Source organism: Bos indicus x Bos taurus, chromosome 6 (assembly GCF_003369695.1).
Source record: "Bos indicus x Bos taurus breed Angus x Brahman F1 hybrid chromosome 6, Bos_hybrid_MaternalHap_v2.0, whole genome shotgun sequence".
In the NCBI taxonomy this organism is placed as follows: domain Eukaryota; kingdom Metazoa; phylum Chordata; class Mammalia; order Artiodactyla; family Bovidae; genus Bos; species Bos indicus x Bos taurus.
This window is the reverse complement of record NC_040081.1, coordinates 15,418,071-15,432,613: the sequence shown is the minus strand read 5'-3', so window position 1 is coordinate 15,432,613 and position 14,543 is coordinate 15,418,071. Positions and strand designations below refer to the sequence as shown.

The 14,543-nt window shown below is 45.1% G+C and overlaps 1 protein-coding gene, 1 long non-coding RNA gene and 1 pseudogene across 4 annotated transcripts in view; 2 read left to right on the top strand and 1 right to left on the bottom strand.

Annotated features, from left to right (window-relative positions):
* The window catches only part of ELOVL6 (ELOVL fatty acid elongase 6), a 133,983-nt gene extending 132,276 nt beyond the window's left edge, over window positions 1-1,707 (bottom strand). The window contains exons 1-2 of one of the 3 annotated variants that reach the window (XM_027543836.1): window positions 1,587-1,707; window positions 1,312-1,432 (exon numbers count right to left, since the gene is read on the bottom strand). In XM_027543836.1, coding sequence (XP_027399637.1) covers window positions 1,312-1,394 — 83 coding nt within the window. In that variant the 5' untranslated portion in view covers window positions 1,395-1,432; window positions 1,587-1,707. Of the gene's footprint in view, window positions 1-226; window positions 293-1,311 lie in introns of those variants that run through there. The other 2 variants (XM_027543834.1, XM_027543837.1) reach the window with 2 other exon arrangements.
* LOC113894029 overlaps window positions 937-14,543 on the top strand; it is a 29,468-nt gene continuing 15,861 nt past the window's right edge. Inside the window, exons 1-2 of the long non-coding RNA XR_003511450.1 lie at window positions 937-1,003; window positions 5,638-5,711. This is a non-coding gene — a long non-coding RNA (uncharacterized LOC113894029). The remainder of the gene's footprint in view (window positions 1,004-5,637; window positions 5,712-14,543) is intronic.
* Window positions 10,347-10,776, top strand: LOC113894028 (annotated as a pseudogene).

Sequence of the window (14,543 nt, the reverse complement as noted above, 5' to 3'; positions counted from 1 at the left end):
GGCGGCCGAACCTCCAGAGGAGAAGACGTTGAGCCCCCATTCCCATGTTCCGGCGCAGAGCACCCACCCCCCAGCCTCCAGGCGCGCTAGCGTCTCCGGTTTCCCTTGATGAGCTGGGGGAGGGAAGGCAGGTCGTGAGGGCGCTGGGGGCACGCGCTAGCGCACGCGGCAGGCGGAATCCCCCACCTTCCCAGAGGTCCCTCGGCCCGACCCTCTCCAACAGTACCTGGGAGGCTGCCAGCAGCTGCCTAGCTGGGGGTTGCCTTGGGCTTTCTTTTTACTGATCGTCAGACACGGGGTTAAGGGGGGGTGGTTAGAGAATGTCTGCCACAGCAGCTCCGTCTACAAGCTAGAAGCGAGATGAACATACACACCCTCCCCTGTTAAATATTGCAAGGTGACACGGGATCGCTTCCCACACAGGGATTTCCAGAAGGACTGGCGGAGGGAACACAGTTAACAAGAAAAGATGCTTTCCCGGGTTAGAAGTTGTGTGGGGAACACTCCCCACCCCCCAAGGACTCTGCGGACCCAGGGGTTTTTAATCTGTGTCTCAACTCCAATCAGCAGCTTCCCACTAAATTAGAATCGAGTGTGTCCAAAAGGCGTTTCCGTAAAACAAACTTAATAATGGCGTGGCTCCACTCGCTCGGGTTCATTCATTTTTATTACTGTTTTCATTGTCCCCTCCTCCCCCACTCCCCGCCTCCGTCTCTTCATGAAACTGGAAAGGGATCTGCGTGGGGAAAAGGGGTCCAGGAAAGGAGGAATCTGGCTGGGGAGCAGCAAGGAGGAAGACAGTGAAGTAGAAGAGCTGCAAGGAGAAAGGAAGGGCAGACAGGAGGGATGGGGACAGGGCGAGGACCAGAGAGCAGAGGACGGCGGATGGGAAAGGGTTAAACAGAGCCGGAGACCAGGTCCTCCCTCCACTGCCTTTCACAATCTGTTTGCAGGAGGCCAAGCAAGAAAACCCAAATCTAGAGGGAAACCAGGAGTAGCTCAGGTAGGGTCTGTGGCGTCTCTCCCGCCTTCCCTGTCGCACTCTATGTACACATGTATGTTCTATGTTATATAATCTATGTTAAAGATGCATGTGTAGCCACGGTTCACCCAGGGGCACCCACAGACTCACGCGCTTCATGCAGCTCCAAGGTCTCCTGCACCGGGGAGACCCGGGAACTCAGCGATCCGCTCCCGCTACCCGCGATTCCTCGCCCCATTCACGCCCCAGAAAGGGAGTACCGACATTAAGGCACACCGGGAAAAGGCGCGGGGCTCCTGGGGACAGTATCACACGAAAGCATCACCTACCAGTTTTCCTGCATCCACTGGATGGCTTCATTCTCGTTGAACTGCTTTTCGAATTCATATTCTTGTAAAGTCAACACTGACATGTTCACTGGGGCTGATCTTCGGAGTCGCTACGTGTTCTCTACACAAAATAAAATAATCTGTAAAGCGCTAGATTTCGAGTGCTCTCCAGTCTGTTTCCCCCACCCACCCCCCAAGGTCTTCCCCTCGCCGGTCGATCTCCGGCAACCGGTTTCCCCCAGCCTCTCTCAGCTACAGTCGGGGTTGAGCATTGCCTGTGCCTCCGCTCCCAGCTCCTCTCTCCGGGACTCTCCTCCTCCCGGCGTCCGCATCCACCGTAGGAGGAAATGAATGCCTTGCGGTCTTAGTGCCCGCACGTTTGTCCATCACCCTTTTTACTTGTCTGTGGGGAATCTCCTCCCCCTCGTGCGATTCGACAAATCTTAACCCTTTGCAAGAGACAGCGAGACCTCTCTAGCCCCGGGGGCAGTTTTGTTTATGCAAAGGTGACTAGGGGAGAGAAGGAAGGGCTAGGAGGGGGAGGAAGTAGCTTTGAGGTCATCTACAGCGCCCTGTCCCGACCTCGTGGGCCGCCTCGCCAGGCCTTTGAATGAAGTTTCTGAAAACCAAGCGAAGCCCCAGGGCGAAAATAGCACGTAGGCTATAAGTAAGTAATAAAACCTGCCCGCTTCCTCGCCAACAATTCCAGGCAAATTTGCGCTGAGATGCCACGTGAAACGAACGCATTTTCTGCCTCCTTGCCCCTGCCGCACCCTCCAGGTCACTCACCGCCGAGCTCTGGCTTTGACTCAAGGTAACTTGGGGCCGGGTCTGCGGAGCCCCCCAGTCACGTGCCCGCTGGGGATGCTGAGGGCGAAGGTGGCAGAAAGTCGAGAGTGACTAGAAGCCAGAAGAGGAGGGAGGTTAGGTGGAGGGTTTGGATATGGAAAAGGGTAGAGGTAGTGCAGCAGCAGAGAGATAGTGAACTGAAACGAAGGGGGTAAGGCAGTTAGCAGATTGGAGAACTGGACCAACTGGTCCAATGCAAAAACTATTTGCGTGCATAAGAAATTCGCTTTATTTATTTTACGGGTGTAGGTAGAAGAGAATCACCTTTGAGGAGAGGGCTAAATGTACCATTGACCCCTACTGACCTCCCAGTCTCACACCAATGTTTTAATATCAGTTTCCATATACACCGTCTTTCTTTTCTCAGAAGGAAAGTATTTTTTACCCTGTCCCTCCCTCCACTCATCCCCCACAAATTAAGAAAAGTGAAATGGGACATCCAGGCGTCTAATAATATATGCATGTAATTGTAAGCTTAAAATATAATAAGAATAACGAACCTATGCTTTAAAAATTAGGTGGACATTAGGACCAGGAAGAAAATTCTCTTACTCTGCACCTCCCCACCTCCAAGGCAGTCTAAAGATATTTTCATTTAAAGTCGAGTGCCTCAAACCACTGAAAACTGGAAACTGTGAGAAACATCTCTTTAAATAAGGAGGGTATAATAAAAAGTTAAGAGTGTTTTTTTTTTAATCCACCTGATCTGCCTCTTGCGAAATTTGTATGCAGGTTAGGAAGCAACAGTTACAACTGGACATGGAACAACAGACTGGTTCCAAATAGGAAAAGGAGTACCTCAAGGCTGTATACTGTTACCCTGCTTATTTAACTTATATGCAGAGTACATCATGAGAAACGCTGGACTGGAAGAAACACAAGCTGAAATCAAGATTGCTGGGAGAAATATCAATAACGTCAGACAGGCAGATGACACCACCCTTATGGCAGAAAGTGAAGAGGAACTAAAAAGCCTCTTGATGAAAGTGAAAGAGGAGAGAAAAAGTTGGCTTAAAGCTCAACATTCAGAAAATGAAGATCATGGCATCCGGTCCCATCACTTCATGGGAAATAGATGGGGAAACAGTGGAAACAGTGTCAGACTTTATTTTTCTGGGCTCCAAAATCACTGCAGATGGTGACTGCAGCCATGAAATTAACAGATGCTTACTCCTTGGAAGGAAAGTTATGACCAACCTAGATAGCATATTCAAAAGCAGAGACATTACTTTGCCAACAAAGGTTCGTCTAGTCAAGGCTATGGTTTTTCCTGTGGTCATGTATGGATATGAGAGTTGGACTGTGAAGAAGCCTGAGCGCCGAAGAATTGATGCTTTTGAACTGTGGTGTTGGAGAAGACTCTTGAGAGTCCCTTGGACTGCAAGGAGATCCAACCAGTCCATTCTGAAGGAGATCAGCCCTGGGATTTCTTTGGAAGGAATGATGCTAAAGCTGAAACTCCAGTCCTTTGGCCACCTCATGCGAAGAGTTGACTCATTGGAAAAGACTGTGATGCTGGGAGGGACTGGGGGCAGGAGGAGAAGAGGACGACAGAGGATGAAATGGCTGCATGGCATCACTGACTCGATGGACGTGAGTTTGAGTGAACTCCGGGAGTTGGTGATGGACAGGGAGGCCTGGCGTGCTGCGATTCATGGGATCGCAAAGAGTCGGACACAACTGAGCGACTGATCTGATCTGATCTGATAGAGAGAGAGAGAGAGAGAGAGAGAGAGAGAGATCGAGATCAATTCCAGGTAGCGCTAGTGGTGAAGAACCCGGCTGCCAATGCAGGAGACACAGGAGACATGGGTTCAATCCCTGGGTTAGGGAGATCCCCTGGAGGAGGGCATGGCAACCCACTCCAGTATTCTTGGCTGGAGAATCCCACGGACAGAGGAGCCTGGTGGGCTACAGTCCATCGTGTGGCAAAGAGTTGGACACGACTGAACTGACTTTGCAGGCACGCACATACACACACACATATATGGCAAATTAATGTATAAGTTGATGCTCCCAAATATTCCATATACAAACTTTCCTCATCTCTCCATTTAAGGGTTGTTATTCTAGAGACTTCTGCAGCAAAAGTCTGAGTAAATCTGAAAGTACAGCTAGGCCAAAAGACTTAATAGTCTTAAGGTGGAAGGTGGGCGTGGCCTGATGAGATCAGGATTTTAGCACTGCACCTGGGCATATGAGTAACCAAAAAGTATTTGCAAAGTGAAGTGATTTAAGTAGATGAAAGAAGGGAGGCATGTTTTGGTTGGTCTTTCAGTCCTGTCCAACTCTATGTGACCCCACTGACTGAGCCCACCGGGCTCCTCTGTCCATGGGATTCTCCAGGCAAGAATACCGGAGTGGATTGCCATGCCCTCCTCCAGGGGATCTTCCCGACCCAGGGACTGAACCCAGTCTCCTGCATTGCAGGTGGACTCTTTACCATCTGAGCCACAAGGGAAGGCTCTTAAAGAAGCGAGGAAAGTGACAACGGAAACAAGGGTGAGAAAATCCAGCAAATATTTTGCTATATGTTACAAGGACAAGTCCTACTTTTGCCTTAAAAAAATCCCATTTTTAAACTAACTGTTATTCTCACTAGGCATCATGTCAATTTTAAACTAGTATGAGAAATTTTTATTGACTTAATATGTTGTCCGTTATTACCTGTTTATTTTCTGGAGATGAAGGTGGGGTTTTGTTAAAAGCAAATATCTGGTTTGTTCTTAACAGTGTCTGAAGAAAAATTACAATAGGAGATAAGTCCCTATTTCTTGACCTTTAAAGTGGACAAGTACCAAAAAATGGTAAATTCTTGATAGTATTATGTGTTTTTAAGAGTATTCAAAACAGACACTATCAGTGGTAGTGAAAACTGGTAACTTTACCTGGAAAGCAATTTGGCAGCCTATTTAATCATTTTAAATACACTATCCTTTGACCATTTATTTACCAGATGTTACTTGAGCCTGTGCTCTGCTGAGCTCTTGGGAGTCAGGGGAAGAAGAAAGACAGGTCTCCCGCCCTTTTGGAGCTCATTTTCCAGAGAAGACAAAATAATTTCGTATAAGGTGACATTCTAAGATTAAAATTAAGTAGCATCATCTGAAGAGATGATGGCTTCACTGAGAAGGTGACTATGAGTCTTATAAAAAATTAATACACAGAAATCTCAATTAAATAGAGCTGCGAGACCAAAAGGAGGAGCCCTCCTTGCCCTGCAACCACAGCAGAGCCCAACAGGAAGAAAGACTCCTCTTTTTTTCTGGCAACAACTGAATCAATGAAAAACCATGGTCTCTTTGTTTATTACACCCTACCCACCTCCTTTTCCCCTCTATAAGAGTGTTCTCCTTCCCTTCCTCTGTGGTGACTTGTGCATGGTTTACCAGTTACACACTCTCAATTGTAATTCTCTATTATTTCTGAATAAACTCATCCTTGCTGGAGTAATAATCACCAGTCTATTTGTTATAGGTCAGTAGTTGAAACCACAATGACGAAGAGTCACTAACTTTTGCAGAAGCAAGAGCAAGTACAAACACTCTAAGGTAAGGGATAAGTTTGTAGGTTGGTGTATTTCCAGGTCATAAGGAAGGAATGACTGATAGGTTGGAGAGGCAGGCATGGGCCAGATCTTAGCAGACTGGCAAATCAAGATGAGATAATTGGATTAGACGACTCCAGTATTCTTGCTTGAAAATTTTATGGACAGAGGAGCCTGGCAGGCTACAGTCGATGGGGTCACAAAGAGTTGGACATGACTGAGCACACACACACATTAACTGCAATGGGGTGAGGAGACATTAAAAGGATTTTAGATAGAGAATAGCATGATGATTCCTAGTAATTCCATTACTAGGAACTTACTCTGTGGATACACTCATAAACACATTTTAGATATATGTATAAGATATTGTTCAGCACTGTTTGTAATAAGAAAATTTTGGAAATAATCATGGGCTAACTAAATGATGGTTAATATTAATTAGATGATGGCAAACCCTTGCAATAGAATATTTTAAAGCCTTTTAAAAAGAAATGGTTCTGTTGGTTGCAATATTCAGAGAGCTTCCAGAAATATTTTTAAGGAAAATTAAAAAGCAAGGCACAGGGCATTTTGTATTGTGATATATTTAAGAAAAATATTTACAAATGTACACTTTTGTGGGGGTTGGAGGGAAGAGTTTGTTGATGATGTATATGTTTGGGAAAAGACTTGGGAGCAAACTAAAGAGATTTCCTAGTGTTTATTTTTTCACAGTATTTGAATTTTATGATGTATTTGTATTTCATTTAAAAATAAAAGTCAACAGTAGTTAGCTGAGTAGTGAAATAATGGATTGTTTTTCTATTAGAAATAAAATATTTTAAATGATGATTTTTCTACATTTATTTTACACTGCAAAACACATACTAAGACCTGGCTATTTGTGTTGATTATTTTTTTCCTGCAAGGGTGCTATAGAAGCTTAGGAGAAATGGAGAAGAATGTTAGGAAGGTGCCTAGCAACACCACTAGAAATTTTTATGAAAATATTTATTGTGTGTGTTTCTAACCCATAACCAGATAGGTAGTTAATATTGAATATAAATAATTGGGGCTTAAAAAATAACAGCTAATCGACATTTAGTAGTAAAATTCTCAAAATTAGTTCAGAGAGTAAGGCATACTTTGAAAGACATATTTATTTACAGAGATGAATGACAGCTAAGCAAAAGATCTGGAGTTTGGTCCTGACTCTATTCCAGACCTGGCTACTGGGGAAAGTACATTGATCCTTAATTTCATTTTCTATATGTAAAATAACCACTGGGCTACATGCTACCAGCTCAAAATTTCACTGGTTCAGAAATATGTTAAAATATACTCATTGTTTCTGGCCCCTTCTAACAGTAACCTACTTTTCTAGACCTCTGGTCCCTAGATGAATCTAGCCATGCTGACCCATTTCACATCCTCTGAACATCTTGAGTTTGGACTTCGTTTGTCCCATCATTCTCTCTGCTTGGATGCCTTCTTTCCAAAACCCCTTTGGATATTCACGAGCTACTCCCAGCTTAAGGCTTTACCTGTTCAAAAATAAGGTCTCTTGCTGTCTCACCTCCTAAACTCTTGTGCTTGTTACCACAGCTCTGAAGCCCTCAGCCACGTGGGAGGTGGTGGTGATTGATGGTTTTAGTCGCTAAGTTGTGTCCTACTTTTGCAACCCCATGGACTGTGGCCTGCCAGGCTCCTCCGTCCATGGGATTCTCCAGGCAAGAATACTGCTGCTGCTAAGTCACTTCAGTCATGTCCGACTCTGTGTGACCCCATTGATGGCAGCCCATGAGGCTCCCCCGTCCCTGGGATTCTCCAGGCAAGAACACTGGAGTGGGTTGCCATTTCCTTCTCCAAGGTGTGAAAGTGAAAAGTGACAGTGAAGTCGCTCAGTCATATCTGACTCTTAGCGACCCCATGGATTGCAGCCTATCAGGCTCCTCCATCCATGGGATTCTCCAGGCAAGAATACTGCAGTGGGTTGCTATTTCCTTCTCCAGGGTATCTTGCTGACCCAGGGATCCAACCCATGTCTCCTGCCTTGCAGGTGGATTCTTTAACACTGAGACACCAGGGAAGCCATTGTACCTTGTATCTTAAGGGCAGAGACAATGAGTTCTTAGTTTCATAGGGCTGCTGTAGCCAATGACTACACCCACATCACATCAGAGTTGTATAGCTCTGTTTCAACAGATCTAAAGATTTCTGAACTGAAAAACACACCTCAAGTAGGTGATTCCATTTTCCCTTGTCCTCTGATTCAGTTGACCCCTTGAGAGGGATTCAGATCATAATTTCTTCATGTACCTTCTTTGATGCCACCCAGCTGGCATTGGATCTGGCACAGGTGGAAATGGACTACACCTCTCTAATGACAGTGGTAAGTTGCAATTTTATTCTGGGCCTGCTTACAGAGGTTGGCAATACAGGGACCACATTTCCTTTCTTTTTTTTTCCCCAATGAACTTTGCTAACCTAACTGGAGATAGTTTCCAAAGTTGGAAACTATATTGATTTGTAAGGAAGAAATTCTAACATTGGGGGAAAAAAAAATCAAAACTCCCGGAGAGAAAAATCAATATTCAATTCCTGGTCATTTTCACTTTCTTTCTTTTTTTCTTTAATTTTCACTTTAGATCTCTCTGAAAATTAAAAAGTTTAGGAAGATCTTTTTTTTTTTTCCTCTCAAAGACACAATTTATTTACAAACAAAAGAAGCCAAGGAGCCTTAACTTTCCCCATTCCTTTTCTGACAAAAACTGACAGAACTGAGGTGGCTTGCAAGATTTTTGATTGGAACAGGGAAGTTGGGGCCTGGAGCCTTCTTAAAGACTGTGGCAGGGCAGAGGCCTCCCCCAAACACTGGGAAGAACAGGGTGACCTAGGGACCCACCTTCTGCTCCTGCTTCCCACTGCCCCCTCCAGAGGTGCTCTGTACGTGCCTCAGGTGGCATCCTGCATCTCCCTATCGTGGTGCTTGGCCAGAGTTCAAAGTATCGTCTTCCTTTGCCCCAAAGTTTGAGGTGGGCCTGAGCCATTTCAAAGCCCATCCCATGTAGACCTGTCCTAAAAAGATCTTACCATAGTGATCAACATGCCTTATTAATCTTGGAAGAGATTAAGGGAAATATAAAAGGTCAAAATTTTACGTGAATAGGAGATGTACAAATAATTACGTAAAAATAAACTCAGACTCCAAAATAGACACTTTCAATTCAGTGAATTGAAAAAGTTCAATTAAGTGAGTGGTGAGCACAGCATTACAGAGGAAGACATCTGATTTAAGACATCTGATTTAATAAGGGAATGAGATAGGTGTTCAAAAATCCAGTTTAACTCTGGGGTTTTCACAACACTCTGAGCATATGCCTTCCATGCTGCAGACAGTCGCTTGCTGCCTGAAAGCCTCTGAGTTTGTGAGCCAAGACTTTTTGCTCCGGGAGTAGCCAAGAGCAATTAAGGCCCAAGGAATGAGTTTTCCTTGGCCCTTGAGGGATGTCTGGGAAAGGAGATCAAATAGGAAGTAATAGGATCCTACCTCTCGTGCTTTCTTTATTCAGATATATTCTGATAAACTTCCCCTGTATGTGTTCAACACAGAGAATTATTTGGTAGCACAAAAAATGTATTTGAGATATAAAGGAAAACCTCAAGAACATTATTTGATAATGAAAACAATTTCTTATTATTGCTATTAAGATCAAAGCACTCCTCGAGAACAATTAGGCAACCTGCATGTTAATAGAAATCTAGAGTTACTTTTCACTGCAGATGGTGACTGCAGCCATGAAATTTAAAGACACTTGCCAACAAAGGTCCATCTAGTCAAGGCTATGGTTTTTCCAGTGATCATGTATAGATGTGAGAGTTGGACTTGAAGAAAGCTGAGCACCGAAGAATTGATGCTTTTGAACTGTGGTGATGGAAAAGACTCTTGAGAGTCCCTTGTACTGCAAGGAGATCCAACCAGTCCATCCTAAAGGAGATCAGCCCTGGGTGTTCATTGGAAGGACTGATGCTAAAGCTGAAACTCCAATACTTTGGCCACCTGATGGGAAGAACTGACTCATTGGAAAAGACCTTGATGCTGGGAAAGATTGAGGGCAGGAAGAGAAGGGGATAACAGAGGATGAGATGGCTGGATGGCATCACCAACTCAATGGACATGGGTTTGGGTGGACTTGGAGTTGGTGATGGACAGGGAGGCCTGGTGTGCTGTGGTTCATAGGGTCGCAAAGAGTCGGACACAACTGAGCGACTGAACTGAAGAGTTACTTTTACATTATATTAAGGTTCCCACACTCTCCATATATGTGTGTGTGTGTGTGTGTGTGTGCATATATATGTTTGTATGTATTAATGAGAGCTTCCCTAGTGGCTCCGTGTTAAACAGTCCACCTGCCAATGCAGGAGACATGGGTTTGATCCCTGGATTGGGAAGATCCTCTGGAGAAGGAAATGGCAACCCACTCCAGTATTCTTGCCTGGGAAATCCCATGGACAGAAGACTGGCAGGCTACAGTCCATGGGGTCACAAAAGAGTCAGACATAACTTAGCAGCTAAATAAATGTATTAATGAACTGGCTGCTAGGAAACTGCATTTACTCTTTATTTTTGTGTTAGTAGAAAATAGGAAAGCCCCGGGCCTGCTGCTGAAGCGTGAGGCCCACTCGAATTCCGTTTGGAGGCTTCTTTGAGCTCGCGGAGTATACATGAGCAAAGCACACCCTCCCGAGTTGAAGAAATTTATGGACAAGAAGTTATCATTGAAATTAAATGGTGGCAGACTTGTCCAAGGAATATTGCGGGGATTTGATCCCTTTATGAATCTTGTGATAGATGAATGTGTGGAGATGGCAACTAGTGGGCAACAGAACAATATTGGAATGGTGGTAATACGAGGAAATAGTATCATCATGTTAGAAGCCTTGGAACGAGTATGAACAATGGCTGTGTTCACCAGAGAAATCAACGCTTCCCTGTGTCCCCTCTCCACATTTTACTACCAGAAAAATTGGGTTGTGTACATTTTCTTACTTTTTTGTTAAATAAACTTTTGTAATAGCCAAAAAAAGAAAAAAGAAAATAGGAGATGCGTTGAAATTTATAATGAATAAACTTCTTTTAATTACAAAGAAATACCTAGACCCTCTCATGCTCTCCCTCTGATAAACATTGGTCCAAACTATAAATGAGACCTTGAGAAAGGCATGAATCTCAGTGAGTCCCTTTCCCACCATGATCCAACTTTAATCTGTCAGAAGCATGTGGCAGAACAGTGGACCATAGCTGAGCCTTCAGACCTGCAGAGCAGTTACTCTCATGTAAGACTGAGGAGGGCTTTACCACCTTATGACTTGGCCTAAGACAGTGAATACTAATTAAACTCCTAAAGACTGTCTTTTCAACGTGTTCTACAGCAAATAGCCTAAAAGGAACAACAACAAATCTTCAAATATTTTGATTATAAGGAAACTCTGAAGAGTATTCCTACCTGGTCTCAGTATTAATAGTTGTGCCATCTTAGGTACTTGATTTATTATCAAGAATAACGTAAATTGTGTTTCCACTGTTAGAAAAATTTGGAGGCAAATCTGGGACTTACCTTCGTAGACGTTTTTACCTTAATATAATATACATTTTTAACCTTATTCCCAACTCCATCTTGTAATCTCTACCCTTATTTTTTCTTCTGTTACTTGTTTTTATGATTGTATTATATTTTATACATCATTTTGCTGTATTTTGTATACAACAAGGAAGGAAAAGAATGCAAGGGAGGAGGAGAGAGGGAGGGAGAGCTGGAGGGAAGAAGACCACCCAGCCCCAAATGCAGGCAAAGGGAGCCTTGGCAGAAGTCATTTCGGCTCCTGTTAGAGGAAGGATAAGAAAGGGAAAGCTGTAGCACAGGGGGAGAGCACTAGACCTATTCTTGGAAGGCTTGAGTTCTTTCCTGATGGTGGTGGTGGTTTAGTTGCTAAGTCATGTCAGACTCTTGCAACCCCATGGACTGTAGCCTGCCAGGCTCCTTTGTCCGTTGGATTTTCCAGGCAATCATACTGGAGTGGTTTGCCATTTCTTTCTCCAGAGGCCCTTCCTGACCCAGGGATCGAACCCCGGTCTCCTGCACGGCAGGCAGATTCTTTACTAATTGAGCTGCCAGGGAAGCCTGAGTTCTTTCCTAGCCCTGCATTAATTGATTTACCAGGTATCTTAGGCAAATCCCTTTCCCTTTGGTGGCCTCAGTTTTCTCCTGTAGAATGAGGATTATTGGACAGTTAGGTGTCCTCCACTTGTCATGTTTTATGGTTCTTAGTAGGAAAAGGAGGAAGAGGGAAGGCGGAGTTTGGCCATCTGCACTGCAGATGGCCAGGCTCACATCCACACCCCAACCCTGGCCTGACCATCTATGGCTCACGTTCTCTCAGTGCTGTAGGCATTCACAGCAGCGGATTCCTCTCTAACAGTTGTACTTTGAGCCTGGAGTCTTTCTCAATTAGACCATGTAGAGAACTCTTGTAATGGTTCAAGTATCTTAGGAGAAAAATTAATGCTTCTGAACTGTGGTGTTGGAAGACTCTTGAGAGTCCCTTGGATTGCAAGGAGATCCAACTAGTCAATCCTAAAGGAAATCAGTCCTGAATATTCATTGGAAGGACTGATGCTGAAGCTGAAACTCCAATGCTTTGGCCACCTGATGCGAAAAGCCGACTCATTGGAAAAGACCCTGATGCTGGGAAAGACTGAAGACAGGAGGAGAAGGGGATGACAGAGGATGAGATGGTTGGATGGCATCACTGACTCGATGGACATGAGTTTGAGCAAGCTCTGGGAGTTGGTGAAGGACAGGGAAGCCTGGTGTGCTGCAGTCCATGGGGTCGCTAAGAGTCAGACAAGACGTGAGTGACTGAATTGACTGAACTAGGAGAAGAAAACTGTGGAAGAGATTGGAGGATGTTTAAAGTTGGAAAATAAGGTGACCTTGAGAAAAAATATCATCCACAAAATAAGAGTTTCCCAGAAGCCAAATGAGTAAAACAGTTCCCCAAATGTGGGATTTCCAAAATCATGGTGATTTATATATGTATTTGGCTGCATGGGTCTTAGCTGTGGCACTTGGGATCTTTTGTTGCAACACATGGACTCTTTTGCGGGCTTCCCTCCTGGCTCAGCGGGTAAAGAATCCGCCTGCAACGCTGGAGACCTGGGCTGGATCCCTGGGTTGGGAAGATCCTCTGGAGAAGGGGAAGGCTACCCACTCCAGTATTCTGGCCTGGAGAATTGCACAGAACTGCACATTCCATGGGGTCTCAAAGAGTCAGACGTGACTAAGTGACTTTCACTAATTGACTCTCTAGCTGTGGCGTGATCTCTTCAATAGTTGCAGCACCAGTATTCTTGCCTTGGGCCTAGCTGCTCCAAGGCATGTGGGATCAGTTTCCTGACCAAGGTTCGAACCCATGTCTCCTGCATTGCAAAGTAGACTCCCAACCATCAGACTGCTAGGGAAGTCCCCATACTGATTTATTGACGTCTGATTCTTTTTTTGAAGTTCTGTACTTTAGACTTTTGAAGGTTTTTTTCTTTTTTAAGATCATATACTACCTGGTATAAAGTCTAATGATTTCCAGGGTATTCTGAATTTGGATCCAGTTTTTTTTTCTTTTTCTTTTTTTAATGGAGAAGGAAAGAGTGGCTTTGTTACTTTGCCAGGCAAAGGGGGAACACAGTAGGCTAGGGTCTCAAGAACTGTGCCCCCACTCTCTGGTGAATAGGGAGAAGTTATAAGTCAGGGAAGTCGTGAAGTCATGAAGTCGCTCAGTCGTCCAGCGTACTGGACTGGGTTGCCATTTCCTTCTCCAGGGGATCTTCCCAACCCAGGGATCGAACCCGGGTCTCCTGCATTGCGGGCAGACGCTTTACTGTCTGAGCCACCAGGGAATCGCTAAGTCAGGCAAGGGTATGTGATAAAGATCAAGGCAGTAACAACAGTCTTGCATTCCTTTCTTCTACAAAGTTTCAATAGGTTGGGGTTGCTGACAAGATTAGGGTGTATGCAGAGTCATAGGTGGTCCAGTCTCCTAATCTTGATGAGCCTCTCACGTCCCTTTAATCTTGCCTCAGGTGGTTTCTTGGCTGCTTTCGGTGTACCTTCTAACCACTGCGAACATGGGCTGCGCGCGGTGTGGCGCATGCAGGCCGCGGTCGGCAGCCTGCACGCCATCTCGGCACCCAGCGTGCCCTGCTCGCTGCGGCCCTGGGGACTGCGAGCGGGTGCAGTCCCGGAGCTGCGCACCGGCCCTGCTCTGCTGTCGGGAAGCTTTGGGAGATGTTGTTTACTGTAGTCTGCCTGAAGTTGGGACAAAGTTGAACAAACAAGAGGTTAAAGCGTCTGCCTGCAATGCGGGAGACCTGGGTTCGATCCCTGGGTCGGGAAGATGCCCTGGAGAAGGAAATGGCAAGCCACTCCAGTATTCCTGCCTGGAGAATCCCATGGACAGAGGAGCCTGGTGGGCTACAGTCCACGGGGTCGCAAAGAGTCGGACACGACTGAGCGACTTCACTCACTCTTCACTCACTTTAATCGCTGAATTTTTAAAACTGAAGTTTTAATCAAGATGGGGAAGAAGAAAAAATAGGATTAAGTTAATTGGAGATAAGTTAATTGGAAGGGGATTCAGTTCAGTTCAGTCGCTCAAGTCATGTCCGACTCTTTGCGACCCCATGAATCGCAGCACGCCAGGCCTCCCTGTCCATCACCAACTCCCGGAGTTCACCCAGACTCACGTCCATCAAATCAGTGATGCTATCCAGCCATCTCATCCTCTGTCGTCCCCTTCT